Genomic DNA, 16249 nt, shown 5'->3' on the forward strand with positions numbered 1-16249 from the left:
CTGAGAGTGGCACAATAAGTGCTGCAGTCCTCAGGGGTCTTCTCTGGTCACCATGCCCTGAGTACCTAGGGTACCATTTACTAGGGGCTGATAGGTGGCCATAGATGCCAATTGGGTTTTAATTTCAACACAGTTTTAAGGAAGCAACACAGGCCCTGGGTACCTAGTTGGCAGGAACCCAGGACACACTCGGTCAAAGCACATGAGCAGTTCAGAAAAAAGTGGGGGCATACCAAGGCAAGAAAGATGGCACTTTCTCACATTCGTGGTTTCTCTCTTCGGCGCCCAGCGTCCCTGCCTCGCTGTAAATCCCTACGGGGCTCCCTGTGGTGTCGCAGGAGATCGCCAGGACTCCGGGCTTGCCCCCGAGTCCCCCTCAGTCCTCTGCGCAGCCGGCTGCCTCGCCAGAGGTCGAGCCGGCGCCGTTTCAGCGCCGAGAGCCTTCCTCCCCAGCTCTGGTGGAGTCACGGGTGGAGGCCAGGACCTGGGGCGCTTTCCCATGTCCCTCTGGGTCCTCGACGTGGGCGGCTGCCCTGTCTGAGGCCGAGCCAGCGCCGCTCCTTCGCCGTTCCAGCGTCAACCCCGCCCCATCCCCCTGGAGAGCACATGGTGGCAGGAGTCAAGCCGGCGCCACTAGTGCCCACTCCGGTGCCGATCGACGTCCATCAAGCGCTTGTTGCGGACTCTACGGAGCCACCCCGGCATCGGACTCCACGGAGCCACCCCGGCATCGGACTCCACGGAGCCACCCCGGCATCTGGTTCTGGATTCATCTCCTGAAGTCCCTTCTTCTCCAGAGGTCTGTCATCTGTTTGTGTGTACCTCCCCGGAGACAGGGCACCTTATTGTTGCCTTTTTGCCGGCATCTTCCAGGGAAGGCTCCTCGCTGTCCCCGCGGCCTACATCCTCAAACCCTTCTTTCCGTGGCTCGCGGCTGGCTTTTCCACCGGCCACTCCACCTTCCCCTGAAGCTCCTCAAGTCCCCCTTTCATCTGTGGATCATCCACTATTCCGGTGCTGGCCGACCCCCCCTTGGACTTGGGGTTGGGTGGCTCAGTCTGTAGCCGTGGCCCACGGAGGAATTACTTTCCCCACCGCTGCGTCCTACTGAGGCCAATATTGCCTTTGTACGGGCTATTTCCACAGCCGCTGGTATTCTGCGGATGGGTGAACCTGTCACTCCGTTTCCTATGGACAACCTTTTGGTAGTTCTCCACCAGTGCTCTGGTGAACGGGAGTTGTTTCTTCCTTTTGAAGCGTCACTGCACAGTTCTCTCATGGGGGTTTGGGGGGCGTCCTGCCACAGACGATCCGGTGCCTCAGGCGCTCCTGCATAGTCACCGTCCCGCTCTGCCAGACCCTTTCTGTCTTTCCTTCCACCCTTCTACTCAAGGCTCTTCTGCGGAATGCCTTTCTGTGTTTGCCTGTGGTGTTGTTTCCACCGTCTCGGGAGACTCGGTGGTTGGATTCATGGAGGCGTAATGTCTTTGCTTCTCCCAGCGCTGCCTTGCCGGCGCTTAACACGTTGTGAGTGTTCACCAGGGCTACTTCCAGCCTGTGGGACTCTGTTGAGTCCCTTCTTTCTCATGTCTCCCATGAGGGTGCCCGTGCTGATCTGTGGGGCCATGTGTTGCATGGTAGGGAGTTAGCCACGTTTATTCTTCGTGCAGCCTTGGGTGTTGTCAATGCTCTTGGCTGTGCTATGCCCACCTCTGTGGCTCTCTGTCGCCATGCTTGGCTACGTGATGCCTTTTCCCCCGAAAATATTAGAGAGGGTCTGGTTGATCTACCCTTTGACGGGGTTCTTCTGTTTAATACTCATGCGGACTCCGCCATTCAGCATCTTCTTGCGGGCCTCCGTCCTCCTCCGCCTCCTCCTCAGTAGGTTGGTTTGTTGATTCTCCGGGTCTTGGTGGGAGGTGTTATCCAGCTTCCTACTGGAATCGGGGGTGACGTTACTCTTTGTGTGGTTTGCTGTGCCCTTGAGGTTTCTTGGTTGGCCCGCTTCTTCAGTTGGCTGCTGGTTCTGGTCCCTCTTTTTTGGCAAGTGTATACTTTTTGGCTGCTTACTAAGCCTCCTGTGGTTTCTGCCGCGGGTTTATAGTTTTGTTCTCTGACGCGGGATTTCTTCCCTAAGAGTCGTTCCCATACTTTTCTTGGGACGTGTCATACCCCATGTTGGGTACTTGTAGTTCTGTCTTTCGCTGGGAGGGTGTGGAATCTCCTTTGCGGGTTTGTGCCTTTCCTGGGCTCGTTGTATTCCGCTGGTGCGGTTTCTTGATCTTCACCTGGGCGTAACTGGCATTGTTTCAGTTTCGTCTTTCTAGGTATCTAATGTATAGACTGACTGGCTTGGTATGCCATCTTCGGCGTTGTGCTGCGGTGTTTCACCTCCTGTCTGCCGTTTCAGCCTGGTCCTCTATCCAGTGTTCCGGGGGGGATGATTTCCTGTATTTACGGCTAGGTCTTACTTGTTCCTCCTCTTATCTTCCGGCTGGTCCCACTTTTTCGTGGGTGGGTTTCTGTCTGGAACAGTCCCCTTCTTGGGGTCGTTTGAAATTTCCCTGGCCCTTGCCCTTGTTTGGAGCTCGATGTGGTCTGGTGCTCGGCTCGGGCGCCTGTCTGCGGTCAGCTGCACCGCTTGCTCTGCTGGTCTTCTCCTTGATGTGGGTCCTTGTGCTCCTACTTTTGTTTTCGCTGGGGCTTTTTGAGACTACGCCTTTCTAGTGATTGGGTGATGAATTCCTGGGTACTTCTGCGCCCCTGCACCTTGGCCTACAATGTGGGGTTTGCTCGTGCTCTGCTTCCTTGTGTGGCTTGCTCTTCTGACTCTCGCGGTCCTTGGGGTTGAGGTCCCTTCGCTGAGTCTCGATCCTCAGTTCTTTTTAGGAGATCCTTCCTGCTGGTATTGTCTGGGGATGAATTGTCGTTGCTCTTCCGTTCTGGCCCTGGAACCCTTCTTTATTCTGGGCGGTGGTTGCAGACTTCATCTGTTGAGCATTCTTTCATATGCTTTCTGGCTTTGGGAAGGCTGTTGTATTTGTCTGCAGGCTTGCTTTTAGTAGCTGCTCTCAGTTCTTTCATTCCCTGACTTGGTGCCTTAGTACCTGGTACTATTCTGGATGGTGCTGTTCCTCACCATCTGTTTCTTTCCCTTCTGTTTAGCTGGGTTTTCGCACACTGTTCCAGTATTCGCACAGTTTTCTTTGTGATGGATTTGCGTTGTGGTGCACAAAAGTTCTCAGAAGATAACTGACGTAGGTGCGCCAGGTTGGGACTTATGTATCATCGCTGACGACACTTACGACTTCAGGTCGGAGTTATGTGGTACCGTCCCCCCCGGCACGCAGGGATGCTGTGGCAGAAAAGTTTCCCGGATCCAGTCTCACGCCTGGGGATAATTCTAGGTTAAGAAATATGCTGCTAGAATCGTCTCTACCAGATACATCGTTACCGAAGGTAAGTAACTCGTACGTTAAAAGGTGTATTAAGTTCTACGTGCACAGAAGACAACAATTGTGAAAGTGTTTCGGCTATTTGTCGTTTATGGAACATTCGTAAGGGCTTCTCAGTTTCCAAACAAAGTATAGCCAAATGGATTGCAGTGGCTATCCAAGCCTGTCACAAACAAGCGGGACTGCCGTTGGGGAATAAAGTCAAAGCTCGTTCTACTCGGGCTGTCTCTTCTACTACAGCTCTCTTTGCCGCTGTGCCTATTCTACAAATGTATTGAACGGCAACATGGAGCAGCAGGCACACCTTCACACAGCATTACTGTCTGGATTCTTCTGGAAAGAGTGATGCGGCAGTGGGACAAGTAATGTGGAGCCATCTATTTCAATAAGGTGAGCCATATGTAACTTTATTCACCACAATCTGCTATTCTCTGACTTTTAATGATAGTGTTTTAACTGCTAACTATTCTAATTCAAGCATGTGAATCTATGAAATATCCAATACTGGTGAAGAAAATAAGTTACTTGTAACTGTGGTTCTCCAGTATTGTTTTCTTTCATAGATTCGCATGCAGTCTATGCTCCTTCCCTTAGAGGCCCTCCTTATTATCTGGGTTTGTTTATCCCACTTGGGCTGAAAAATCTAAGGGACTGAAGCCTCTGTGGTGAGTGCTCTTGATCGTGCTGTTACCTGTTTGGCTGAACTTTGATTATTCTTAAATGATGTGGATAAGCTATTTAAGTCAGTGTTTAACATTACCTGTTAAATGTATGTCATTGACTACTGCTTTCAATGGTACCGTGAGACTCCCACTTTGATGACTGGGAATGATTCTAGCATGTAAATCTAGGAAAGATAACAATACTGGAGAACTACAGTTACAGCTAAGTAGCTTATTTTCTTACTGTTAATTTCCTCATAATTACCATAAACATTGCCTGCAGAAAGCACAAATGCATACAGTTTTGTATACCTTGCAAAATTCCTATATACAAGTTCAAAACTCAGCTGATTTTCAAATGTGGGCCACCTTTTTAGCTATCTGATTTGCAAAGGGGAGAGCTGGCGTTTTTAGTTTTGTGCTTGGGCCTGTTTTCTGTCTCAACCCCCTTCCCCCTGAACACGCTTGAAATAGAATAACAAACCCTAACTCTGGTGAGTCAGCCTGAAAATGCCTTTCACAAGGGCAGGCCCTCTTGAAATATTCGACAAATCGCCTAGGGTACCAGGGCAAATGTCGAGTTCGCACCCTACATGCACTTGTTGCCCCATTACCACCATTGTATTCCACCCATAGACACCTAGCCCCATCTTCATTTTTCTACCCCTGAAGCTCCTCTGCCTCTCCCCTCCAAGGTTACCATGCTTATCTACACCATACCTGTAAATCCAGCTCCTAATGTTGCTAAATGCAAAACCCTGGAATATGCCCCAGTAACCCAGACATGGCAATTCATGCCCTTCCAATCTTGTATGAGGAACATTAACACGGCATGACTGGTAGGCTACAGTTGGTAAACATCTTCAATGGAGGGGTATGAAAAGTCAATTGCGGAGAATTGTAACGTACAATCTGAAACGTACATGTATGAATGTTCTTCGGTTCCCTGAACCCTATCATATTTGTTTTATTCAGTACGTGAAGCAATTTAGGTCACCAAAATACATTTCAAACATTATCTTGATTGATCTTGTTTTGGTGTTTAAGTGCATTCCCCTTTTTTCCAGTCATGCCTTCTTTTTTTCATTACTTTCAAGCTTCTAAACCAGTGTCAGCACATGCTGCTCCTCCTCCAGGAATAGTAGAAATAGACAGTGAAAAGTTTGCGTGTCAGTGGTAAGTGATGTTTCTATTGCTGAACAATTGTTAATTTACGTTGACTTTTTGTTGCTTTATTTGAATGCAAACATTAACATATTTGTTTTCTACTAGCTTATTATGTCTATATTATATATGATATGTATTATTATTATATCTGTTCAACCATGGATATGACCGCTGCCTGGATTATTTGCTGGGTGCGTGTCCCGGTTTATCCTAGGCATTTAATGTAAGATACATATTTCCAGCTGATCTGGTGTATAAAGTTATTCCTCTAATTTCTAATGTTTAACTGTTTACTGGAAACGGGCAGAAACATTTTTGTTTTTAATATGCACGTACATAGGCAGGTGTTTATTTTGTCTTCTGAGTACATCTGAACGTTTAAGCTTCATTGAAATATCCTTTCTTTTTTATACAGTATCCTTTTTAATTACACTTTTATTAGGTTTATGACTTAACAGGTGTGTATTCTGTAGTATTAAATCAGAAGAGTAGAGCAATAAACAGTGCAGAACAATTTTATGTCGGAAACTGGAGTTATCTGTAAATCAATGTCTAACAAAACTAATTAGATATGTGCCACATATGGAGTAGACTGAGAATATATATACACATCTTTATAGTATTGAGAACTATAAGGGGAATAATTAAAATAGCAGTTCTAGTCACAAGTTTATGCACATGATAGTGAAGCTATGAACATAAAGTACAAAAATACAGAATTGAGGTAAGGATTACTTTGTTCTACATGGGTTTCTTTGTTCCTGTTAGGGAATCCGGTAAGAAGGAAGTATGTCAAGCCATATTTCATTTTGCATGTGGCAGCACATTGAAATGCGATTTCAATACTGCGTTCATGACATATAGAGTTTAACAAATATATCATGATTGGACTATCTTTTCTTTCAGAAGTTTGTGATTATTTTTTGGGGACTTATTTATTGTTTTGCTCCATTGTTTGATTTGTCTCCTTGTATGGAGGGAACCAGTTCAATGAGTTACTTCAAATTAAATGTACATTCCGGCAGTATCAATGTTGATAAATATTTTTTATGCAGTTGTACAATGTATTTGCAGGTAATCTCTTGTGCTTCATTGTTACCCTGTTCTGGCAGTGCAGCCAATTCTTGGATTTGAGCTGAACAGCCATGTATAGTCTGTTGGGGGTCCAGATTGTCGTGTCATGTGCAAAGAACATTGTTTGGATTATTCACTTTTGAGCAGTGTATAGATAGACGAATCTCAAATGTTGTTTCAAAGATTCATTTGTCAGTTGTAGTTCGAGAGAAGAGATCCATATAGCCACATTTTTGGAAGGTATCATACTTAGCAAAATGGTTAGTCTCAGGTTGCGATTGTCAGATGTGGTGAAGTCATGAGAATGGAGGTGAAAGGCCAATTATATGAGGCTTGTATGACTGAAGGGCAGTTCATTTTGACATGTAGCAAGCTCTTCACTCCAAGACGGATACGGACATCAGTTCTATGAGATATGGATTGCCCAGGACTCCACCGTACCTCAAATAGCCCCACTGACAGACTTTTCCTTAATGGTACAAATTCAGTCTTGGAAACTTACCAAACTACTTTTGTACAGGGAGTAAAACATGTATCTGTTGATACATTTCAAATTCATATCTCCATAGATGTTGGAAGTGTGGAAATGTTAGATGCATTACTATATCGATGTATATCTTCATTATTAGAGGTGGTAGTGATTCATTGTAAGAAAGTGGCTCTGTGTACACTGGACCAAAGTAAGGTACAGTGTGCACAGAGTCCACAGTCCCCAGAGGTACGGCAGAGGCTAAAGTTAGATATAACCTTACTCTCTAAAGCGGTAGCTTGGTCAAGCAGTAAGGCAGTATCAGAGGACAGTGTAAATAATTTTTTGTACACAGTCAGCAAATGGTCTTGCACACTCACGAACTGACCTCTAGGCCAATTGTTTTGTATATAAAAACATGTAGTTACTTTATTTTAGAACCACAGTAGGTATCATAAATACTTTCTCAGAATAAGATGTTGCAATTTAATACTTTCAAATAGCAGTTGACTTTTAAAATAATAATAATAATAATAATAAAAAAAATCTATAAAGTGCCTGGTTACACTGAGACCAGTGTGTCCACGCGCTGTGGCGTGGCTAGTAACAGTTGAGCGGGTAAGTCTTTCCCCCAGCTCTTCAGATGCGAAACCTCCTCACTCTCTAACCAGAGGGAAGAGGTAGGTTTTCAGTTGTTTCCGGAATATGCGTTCCGAGGTCTCTGATCGCTTTTCGGGTGGGAGTCTATTCCAGTGTTGAGCAGCCTGAACTCGGAAGGAGCGCCCACCCATCTGAGCTCTTCTGAACTTAGGGACCTTAATCAGCCCTGTCCCGGAAGATCTCAAATGGCGCACAGGGGTATACGGGGTCAGCAGGTCTAAAAGGTAGGAAGGCCGTTTCCCCTGCATGATGCGGTGACTAATCAGCAGGGTTTTATAGAGCACCGGTTCTTTAATAGGCAGCCAGTGAAGGGATTCAAGGGCTTTCTTAGATGACGCTCTTTTGGGCAGCATCAAGATCATACGGGCTGCCGCATTTTGTATACTCTGTAGCCGAGTGATACACCTGATATTGGCTCCCAGGTACAGGACGTTCCCATAGTCCATCCTGGATGTGACAAGAGTATGGACACTGGTTTTTCTGGCCGAAGTAGGGAGTAGATCAAGTGTCTTACGCATACTTCTCAGAATACCAAAGCACTGTCCTGCCACGCGTCTGGTATGGTTTTCGAAAGAAATTTTATTATCTAGCCAGATACCCAAATTTCTAACTTGTTCGCTGGGAGCGGGTTGAGGCCACAGCACCTGCGGCCACCATGCCGATGTCCACACAGACATCGGCGTTCCCCACCACCAGCACTTCCGTCTTACTTCTGTTTAATTTCAGGCAGTTATTGGCCATTCAGGCCGCTATTTCCTGTAGGCACATCGAGAAGTTACTGACTGCTGCCTCATCTGATTGGGCGAGAGACACCACAAGTTGGGTGTCATCAGCGTAGGTTACCACTTGCACCCCAAATCTTTCAGTGATCTCTGCTATCGGAGTTACGTAGAGATTAAAAAGGGTGGGGCTCAAGCTGGACCCTTGAGGCACCCCCTGATTCAGCCTGGTACTCTTCGACCGGTAAGGTCCCTGGGCTACTTGGAAGCTGCAATGCAATGGTTACAGTTGTTGCAATATACAACACAAGTTTAAACACAAATTATCATTGACCTCAATTGAAGTTTTTAAGTAAATGCAATAAAATCACTTTACGTGTATTTTTCAAACTCTGCTGGATCCTGGATTCAGCCCTGGTGCATTTCCTGTAAACAGTTGAAAGAAATTGTTTTTGTTATACAGGTGAATTTTTAAGGAATGTTTGTAAGTTTGGAAAATTGACACTTGGAAGATTTTCTGGTGAAAACCAGACAATGGATTCCTATGGTGGAACATTGAGTTAACAGTAAATCTCGGTTACGATTACTTTTCAGGTTCAGTGCTGGGCTGAAAGATCCAGCACTGGGATCTCTCCTGATAACAGGTGAGTAACTCAGAATTCGCTGGTCGGCTGATTTTTACTGAACATTTTAAAGTTGCAAAACTCCACACTTAGAAGAAATTCTGAGTGAAACCCAGCCAATGTTACCCCATAGAGAAAACGAAATTATCGGTCTTTGGGTAAGTACTCGGCTGGCAGAGTTAAGGTTCTAAGGGTAGACTCAGGGGTCTCCCAGGATCAGTTAAGTACAGTTGTTACACCCTCAGCAGCACGGGGGCAGCCGAGTGCAGAGTGAGTAGGCCCAATGTTATCCTTTGGAGGATAGGGGGCCTTCCGTTGGTGTCTGCTAGCAGGCAGAACACGTGGCAAGTGGGGAAGTAGAGTAGGGTAGTTGCTGCACTTCCAGTGGCACTCGGGCAGCTGGGTGCTGGGTGCTTTTTAGCCTTCGGGCGCCCAATGTTATTCAATGGGAGACTTGGAAGTTCAACAAAAGCTGCAGGCTCGGGGGCGGAAATTCTTCAGGTGCGACCACCACTTCGAGAGGTAAGTTAGGATCTTGGAGGGTAGGTAGACACCCAGAAGTTAGGCACAGGGGGCCGTGGGGCGCCGGGTGCAGGGGTGTCTTTGGACGTCGGGAAGTCTTACTCTCAGCTGGTCGCGGTTGGAGGGGTCCCTTGCTGAGAGGCTGCAGGCGTCGTCATGATAGTCGAGAAGCGTCCTTGGGTGCTGGATTCCGGGTCACAGTCGCCGGGGGGACATCCTCGTGGTCTTTGTCCACTCAGGCAGGGGCCGGGCTCGGCGGGTGCAGAGTGTGCTGGATTTGTGGTTCCTGGCTGGCACGAGGGGTTGTTGCTGTTTGAGCGGAACCACTGCTTGTGGGAGTCCCATTCTTTAGATGAGCAAGGCAGGCAGGTCCTCCGGGGTTATCGAGGTTGCTGTCGGGGTTTTAGCAGGAGCAGGTACGAGGATCAACAGGCCCGTAGGGCTGGGGCCAAGTAAATTGGTGTTGTCCTCTTGTTAGCAGCTGCACGGCAGGTCTTCGTTCTTCTTGTTCTTCTTTCTTGTTTTCAAATCGGGATCTGAGCAAGGAAGGTTCAGGGTGCCCCTAAATACTACATTTAGGGGCGTTACAGGTAGGGTAAGAGCAGGGACCAATAGGACCCTGTCCTGGGGTGAGTACACCCCCTATCCTGCCACTCTCCAGTGGGAGGGGGGCAGGGGCCTAGCTCTGATTGGGTAGGGCTCCCCATCCTCAAAATGGCAGTAGCCCGGATTGGTGCTTCACCTCGCCTCTCCCACCTGAGGGGAGGGGTTGGCAGAGGCTGACACACCCCCTTTGCTCACGTAAGGTTTCCCGCCTGTGTTCCCGCGAAAGTGGGGGTCAGAACCGGTGGTGGCCTGGAGAAGCTCACAAAGGCAGCATGCCTTTAAAGCTTCCCCTGCCCATCCTGGGGGAGGAGGCTTGGCACCTTGTCCCAGGATGTGTATTGTTTCAAGCCCCGTTAGAGCGGCAGGCTCTCGACCCCGGGGTCCAGAAACATGTCGGTTGGTGGCAGCCTCGGTAGCCACGCAGTCAGGACACTGGGAGTTGGTTAGGTTTCAGGGGGCATCTCTAAGATGCCCTCTGTCGTGCATTTGGCATTAAATCCCACACTGGCATCCGTGCGGGTTTAATGTGCTGAGAAGTTTGATATCAACTTCTCAATCTTCAGTGTAGCTATTATGGTGCTGTGGAGTTTGTAATGACAACCTCACAGCACCATATACTCTTAATAGCAATACTGCACTTACAGTGCCCAGGAATGGCCCTGGGTACTATGGGGGCACAGGGCTCATGCGCCTGTGCCCACACCACTCACATAGTGCACTCAGGGGTGACTGATGGATGCCAGGGCAGTGTGTTTGTGGGCATGGCACACAGGGATGTGTGCCATGTCAACTCTTTGTTTAGTTCTGCACCCAGACACTCAGCCTGCAAAGGCAGTGTGTGTGTGTGTCAGGGTACAGGGCCCCTAAGGGTGGCACAATAAGTTCTGCAGCCCTTAGGGGTCTTCTCTGGTCACAGTGCCCTGGGTACCTAGGTTACCATTTACCAGGGGCTGACATTTGGCCAGAAATGCCAATTGGGTTTTGGTTTCAACACAGTTTTAGGGAAGGAACACAGGCCCTGGGTACCTGATTGGCAGGAGCCCAGGACACACTCAGTCAAAGTACATCAGCAAATGAGCAAAAAGTAGGGGCATACCATGCCAGAAAGATGGCACTTTCTCACATTAATTTATCACTATAATGTCATAAAGCATAACTTTAAAAAAGAAAAAAACTAGCTATGTGTCTCCAAGAATTCACTACCTGACAAAGAATATACAGAAGCTGCAAGGACTTAACCGAATCTCTTACTCTAATGGACTCATTACATGTGTTTTTCCTGTGAAGCAAATATTTAGTGATGTTTTTGTAAATTAGCATTAACGCATATTTCCATATGAAAAACTGTAATATATCATGTAGAACTGTCTATGGAAACACTGCAACATTGACCTCTGAGAAACATGTGCAACAATGATACTTACACAGTTGCACAGACTTCAAGAACATCTATTGTATCACAGTACATCACATTTAGCTGCAGAAATTAGTGTGAAGACACCACTTCTAACATGCCATTAACACAACTAGCCGCAAAGATGCACTACAGCTTACTGACCACAGATTGTACAAATAGTTCAGAAAATGCTTGGACTGGTTACTATTAAGGTGAACTATGAGCATAAACTCAACTTTATCTGAAAAAAGGAATTAGGTTAAATGCCAACCACAACCTCCACACCATGTTACAAAAAGTGGTAATGTGCAAATAGCTCATAAAGTGCTTGAAGTAGATGCCACTAAATTGCCTTTGCAGGCTGTATTATATATATATGATGCCTCCTATGGAACCATTTATAAAAACTAATATGAGTAGAATTTTTGTAGAAGAGATCTGGTGACCTTCTAGGTGGGATAAGTATGAGGCTACCTGGTTATAAATAAGTCAAGTATCAACACTGAAGCAAGAAGGCATTGCATCCTTGCGGTGTCTAATTTTCCTGTTATAAAGAGAGCGAATATATCTCCTCCTAGCCTGCAATGAGATGGTGGTGTCTAACATAAAGTATGTAATGGATTCTTCACCTTCTAGCTCACAATTGCTGGCTGCTGTGCCCCTAGGTGCATTTTACCCATTACGAGTGTATGACCTTACGGACGATGTGCCTACCCTGAACCTTGCATGCAGTGATCTCTTTATTTCTTGAAATAACTGGACCAAGTAGTGTTAGCAAACAAAAAAAGATGTAAAAGCCTGCAAACATGTCACTAATGTTCCTCTTAAGTGTGTAGTGTACTATTCCCTGAACTTCTCTATCTCATAGCTGCAGATTGCTTACCTTAGAATATTCCCTATGCATCAGACTTTATCCAGAAAATCAAATACCTTTCCACCCTGATAGGTTTACCGATCTCCACTTAGGTGTCATCAGGACTTGGTGACATGTGCAGTGCCTATACAGGTGCCACCCTAGCGCACTCACATAAGTTCCTTGTTTTCTGAGCTAGCAGCATGGGTCTGGAGAGCTAACTCATTCAACTTTTTGACTACCTTTACCGACGTTTTGTTGATGCAATTTTTTGAGCTTTTTCCCTAAAAAAAAGAAAAATTGTGGATTTCAGGTCTTGTGGTGCCTGTCACAGGCAAATGTCAGTGACAGGCCCCCACTTGGTTTGTTTGTGGTGCCTGGAGCTAGACTACAACTCCAAGATCTGTTCAGAATGTCACACTGTGCACCCGAAGACAACTAGGGAGCACGCCATGGAAATCCTGGCACTCCGAATTGGACGGCTCTGCATTGCTCTGGTCCTGGGCCCGCTCTGGGAGTCGCGCTCATCGGTCATCTGCGAGGTCCTGGATCTCGTCATGTAAGTCGCACAAAAAGAAAGTTGAAGCACTCTGACTTTGCAGCACTAGATCAAATCATCGAACGAGATGCAGGAACAACTCCACAAGTCATGTCCCCAACCTGTCGTCTCGCCCGCAGATCCTGAATCCTGTCCACTTCGCATCTCCCCATTTTTCCTGGAGCAAACCCCGCCCAACTAAAAGAAATGTGAGGTCAATCAGCTCATCTTTGAGCAACCAGGACCCCTCTGGAGCACTTTCGGACCCCACAAGTCCAGGAAGAGTCCCAACTAGATTTTCACCAGCTAGTCCGCCCTTGATGCCTGTTGGACACCACTGGATGTGTTCTTAAATCCAAAGCGACCCGGTCGTCAATCCATGGCCTTGTCCGGGATTGGGTCCTGTAGAACCGTTCCGAGCACCCCCAAAGAGATCATAATTCCTGACTCCGACACAAAGCTGTATCAGCGTCAACCGGATCCAGACCTTCTGGATCGGAGATGATGCCTTTTCCACTCGAGCGTGTGAGGATTATGAATGGGGGGATCCGAGGGTCTCCATGGATATCCTGACTCTCTAGAGGAACAATTGGCCTGAAGATAACTGGTATGATTTGCTGGCTGATGCCAGTGGCCTGTACACTTCACCAGACACTGATCTCCTTTCTCCTCGTAGTGTGGCTACAGAGGAAGAGGTTTCCTTATCCATGACGATGCGTAGGGCAGCTGAGGTCCTGGACGTTATACTATCCTCAGTGGAAGTCAAGGCTAATGTCTTGGCAGAGGTGCTTCAGCCCGGGGTATTCCCAACAGAACCTCTACTACCCTTTAATTAAGCCTTACCAATGTCCTGTTCGGGGCCTGGTCAAAGCCCTGTGAAGGACAATCACCCCGCTCCTGGGGACCTAATTTTTCTCACCCAGCATCCCACCCCGGAGAGCCAGGTCGTCCAGGACTCCATGTCCAAGGTTAACCCTGCTTCCCTACCTCAACCCCGGATAGGGAATCCAAGAGGCTGGACACCTTTAGGAACAGGATTTTTCTTCAAGCAGTCAGTGAACACTTCGTTCCTCCTAGGTCAGTATTTCCATACAGTATGGAACTCTGTTGCACAAGTGCTGCCTATGGTCGCAGAGGAGTCCTGAAGTTCATAATCCGCTGCAGACTGGACACAACTGACTCACTTGGCAGAGCCATTGCTTCCTCTGTGGTACTCTGATGCAATGCCTGGCTAAGACCCCCTGACTTCTCTGGTGATGTCCAAGAATCCCTTATGGACATGCCCTTCAATGGCACGCAACTGTTTGGTTATAAGGCGATTTCTGCTCTTGGGCGTTTTAAGGACAGCTGGGCCCCTGCCATATTGTTGGGCCTCTCCATGGCTCCACGACAACCGCAGTTTGCCTTTCACTCCTTCCGTGGCTATGCTAGGGGCGATCAGCTGTGTCCTTTTCCACCCAGGCACCACAGGCAGCAGCCTACCCAGCCCTTTTGTGTTTGTGGACTTGACTTCTACAAACCACATGGGACTACATGTCGCAGGTGTGTGCAGTCTACCACCTCCTGGCAGCCACAGCCTCCTAATCCCTCTAATGTGCCCCCATCACGGCTAACCGGTTGGCAGCAGGATCAGGCACCACCTGCCCCGCTAGCAAGCCATGACTACTGACAAGCGTGCTTTCCAGTTTGTTCAGCTGGCTTATTCCCTTCAGTTCCAAGAATCCCTACTTCCTATAACATTGTCCTCAGATCGGAGGACCATCTGACTACACTATCAGGAGGTGCAGGATCTTTTGGCCAAAGAAACCATTTAGAGGGTGTAGATATCAAAGGTTGGTCATGGTTGCTACCCCCACTATTGTCTAATGCCAAAGAAGGACAGCGGCCACAATTCCATTCTAGATCTTTGTCCCTCACTGCTTTTCTGAAGAAAAATAAGTTCAGAATGCATACTCTAGCTCGGGTCCTATCTACATTAGACCCTGAAGATTGGATGGTAGTGTTGGATCTCCAGGACACCTATTTTATATTCCTTTCCTGTGGACCCATCAGCATTACCTGCTGTTAATGATGGGCCCACAAGCATTTTCAGCTTACAATGCTCCTCTTTACTGTTGCCAGCTTTTCCAGCCCATCCGTAGAGGTGGTGGATTCCAGTCTTCCCCTACCTAGATGACACTCTGAATTTGCCCCTGACTCCCTCTCAGATGCTCCCTTCCTTTCATCTGAGCCATTTTGGTTAAAGTGCAGCTCTGCACCTATCCTCAGCAGCGGAGCGTCAGATATTTTCTGGCTATGATTCCAGTGTTTCAGCCTCTATCCTGGATTTCAGTGAGACTGACCCTTAGGCTTTTATGCCTCATGGCCTCCTGCATCCTGCTGGTTAAGCATGCCCACTGGCATATGTGGGCTCTGCAGTGGGACTTGAAGTCCCAGAGAGCGCAGCATCAGGGAATCTCTACGACCTGGTCCAGATATTGTAGGGAACTGTCAAAGTCCTGCTGTGGTGGCTGACGAACTGCGATTGGGTCAGCGGCAGACCGCTCACTCATCCCCACCCATAGCTACTGTGGTATCAGATGCATCACTTCTGGATGGGGTTGATACATGGGGGATGTAGAGATCAGAGGACTTTGGTCTCTGGTGAAGTCTGAACGTTTTTTGTTGAGTGATATAAACAAAGTGCAGCTCTCCAAGACAGAGATCTCCTTTTGGAGTCCAATTCCATTGTAGGTACTAGGTAAAACAGGGACTCTGATAAATCAGACCAAACAGTGTCAGTCGATACACTCTCTGGGCATAGAGCCTTATGATTCTTTTGACTAAGAATTGCTGCACGAACATTGCCTTCTGTGAACTCGGTGCAGTGTTCCTCGGTAATGAGAAATATAGTAGGAGGAATGCAAAGGCCTACTACACCGCCTTGTTTCCTTATGGACTGAATGAGAATCTGACCTGGAAATTGAACCATTCAAACAGGCTGAGTTATACGGTGTTGAAAAATAATTATACTTGATTGCAGATGGTATGCAGGTGTCTAGATTTCTGGTGCAACCTTCAGAGGTCCACCTGACAAGTTCCCAGAATCTCTTGGTGATCTTGTCCCTTAATGAATCCTTGATAGCCAACCAAACCTTTATGTGAAGACGACTGCTTATATTTAATAAGTGCTTGTACTCCTGTGTTAGTTCTATTTGGCTTAATTCCCCATCCGGTATAGTATGATTGTGTTTTATGGTAATTGCTAATGACTGTTTTAGCTTTTAACACTCCCCATTGAATTAATCGATTTTCGATGTAATAGTTTTCCATGGTGCTGCAAGATGAGATGAAATGAGGGGTGCCTAGCCTAGGAGTTACCTTTATTACATTTTCGAGCTTCATGATGATCTCTTCGTCATGTGCATCTCTAATTTCTAGACATTCTTAGCAGCCAAAATGCCAGATTATAAGATACTTGAGACCCAGTTTTCCTAATTCTAGTGTGACACCAGGCAATAGTTTC

At 47.1% G+C, this 16249-nt stretch overlaps 1 protein-coding gene across 1 annotated transcript in view; it reads left to right on the top strand.

Moving 5' to 3' along the window:
* ARID2 (AT-rich interaction domain 2) overlaps nt 1-16249 on the top strand; it is a 1386754-nt gene that overhangs the window by 807618 nt on the left and 562887 nt on the right. Inside the window, exon 12 of the mRNA XM_078675715.1 lies at nt 5215-5293. Coding sequence (XP_078531841.1) covers nt 5215-5293 — 79 coding nt within the window. The remainder of the gene's footprint in view (nt 1-5214; nt 5294-16249) is intronic.

Source organism: Lissotriton helveticus, chromosome 1_1 (assembly GCF_964261635.1).
Source record: "Lissotriton helveticus chromosome 1_1, aLisHel1.1, whole genome shotgun sequence".
NCBI lineage: Eukaryota > Metazoa > Chordata > Amphibia > Caudata > Salamandridae > Lissotriton > Lissotriton helveticus.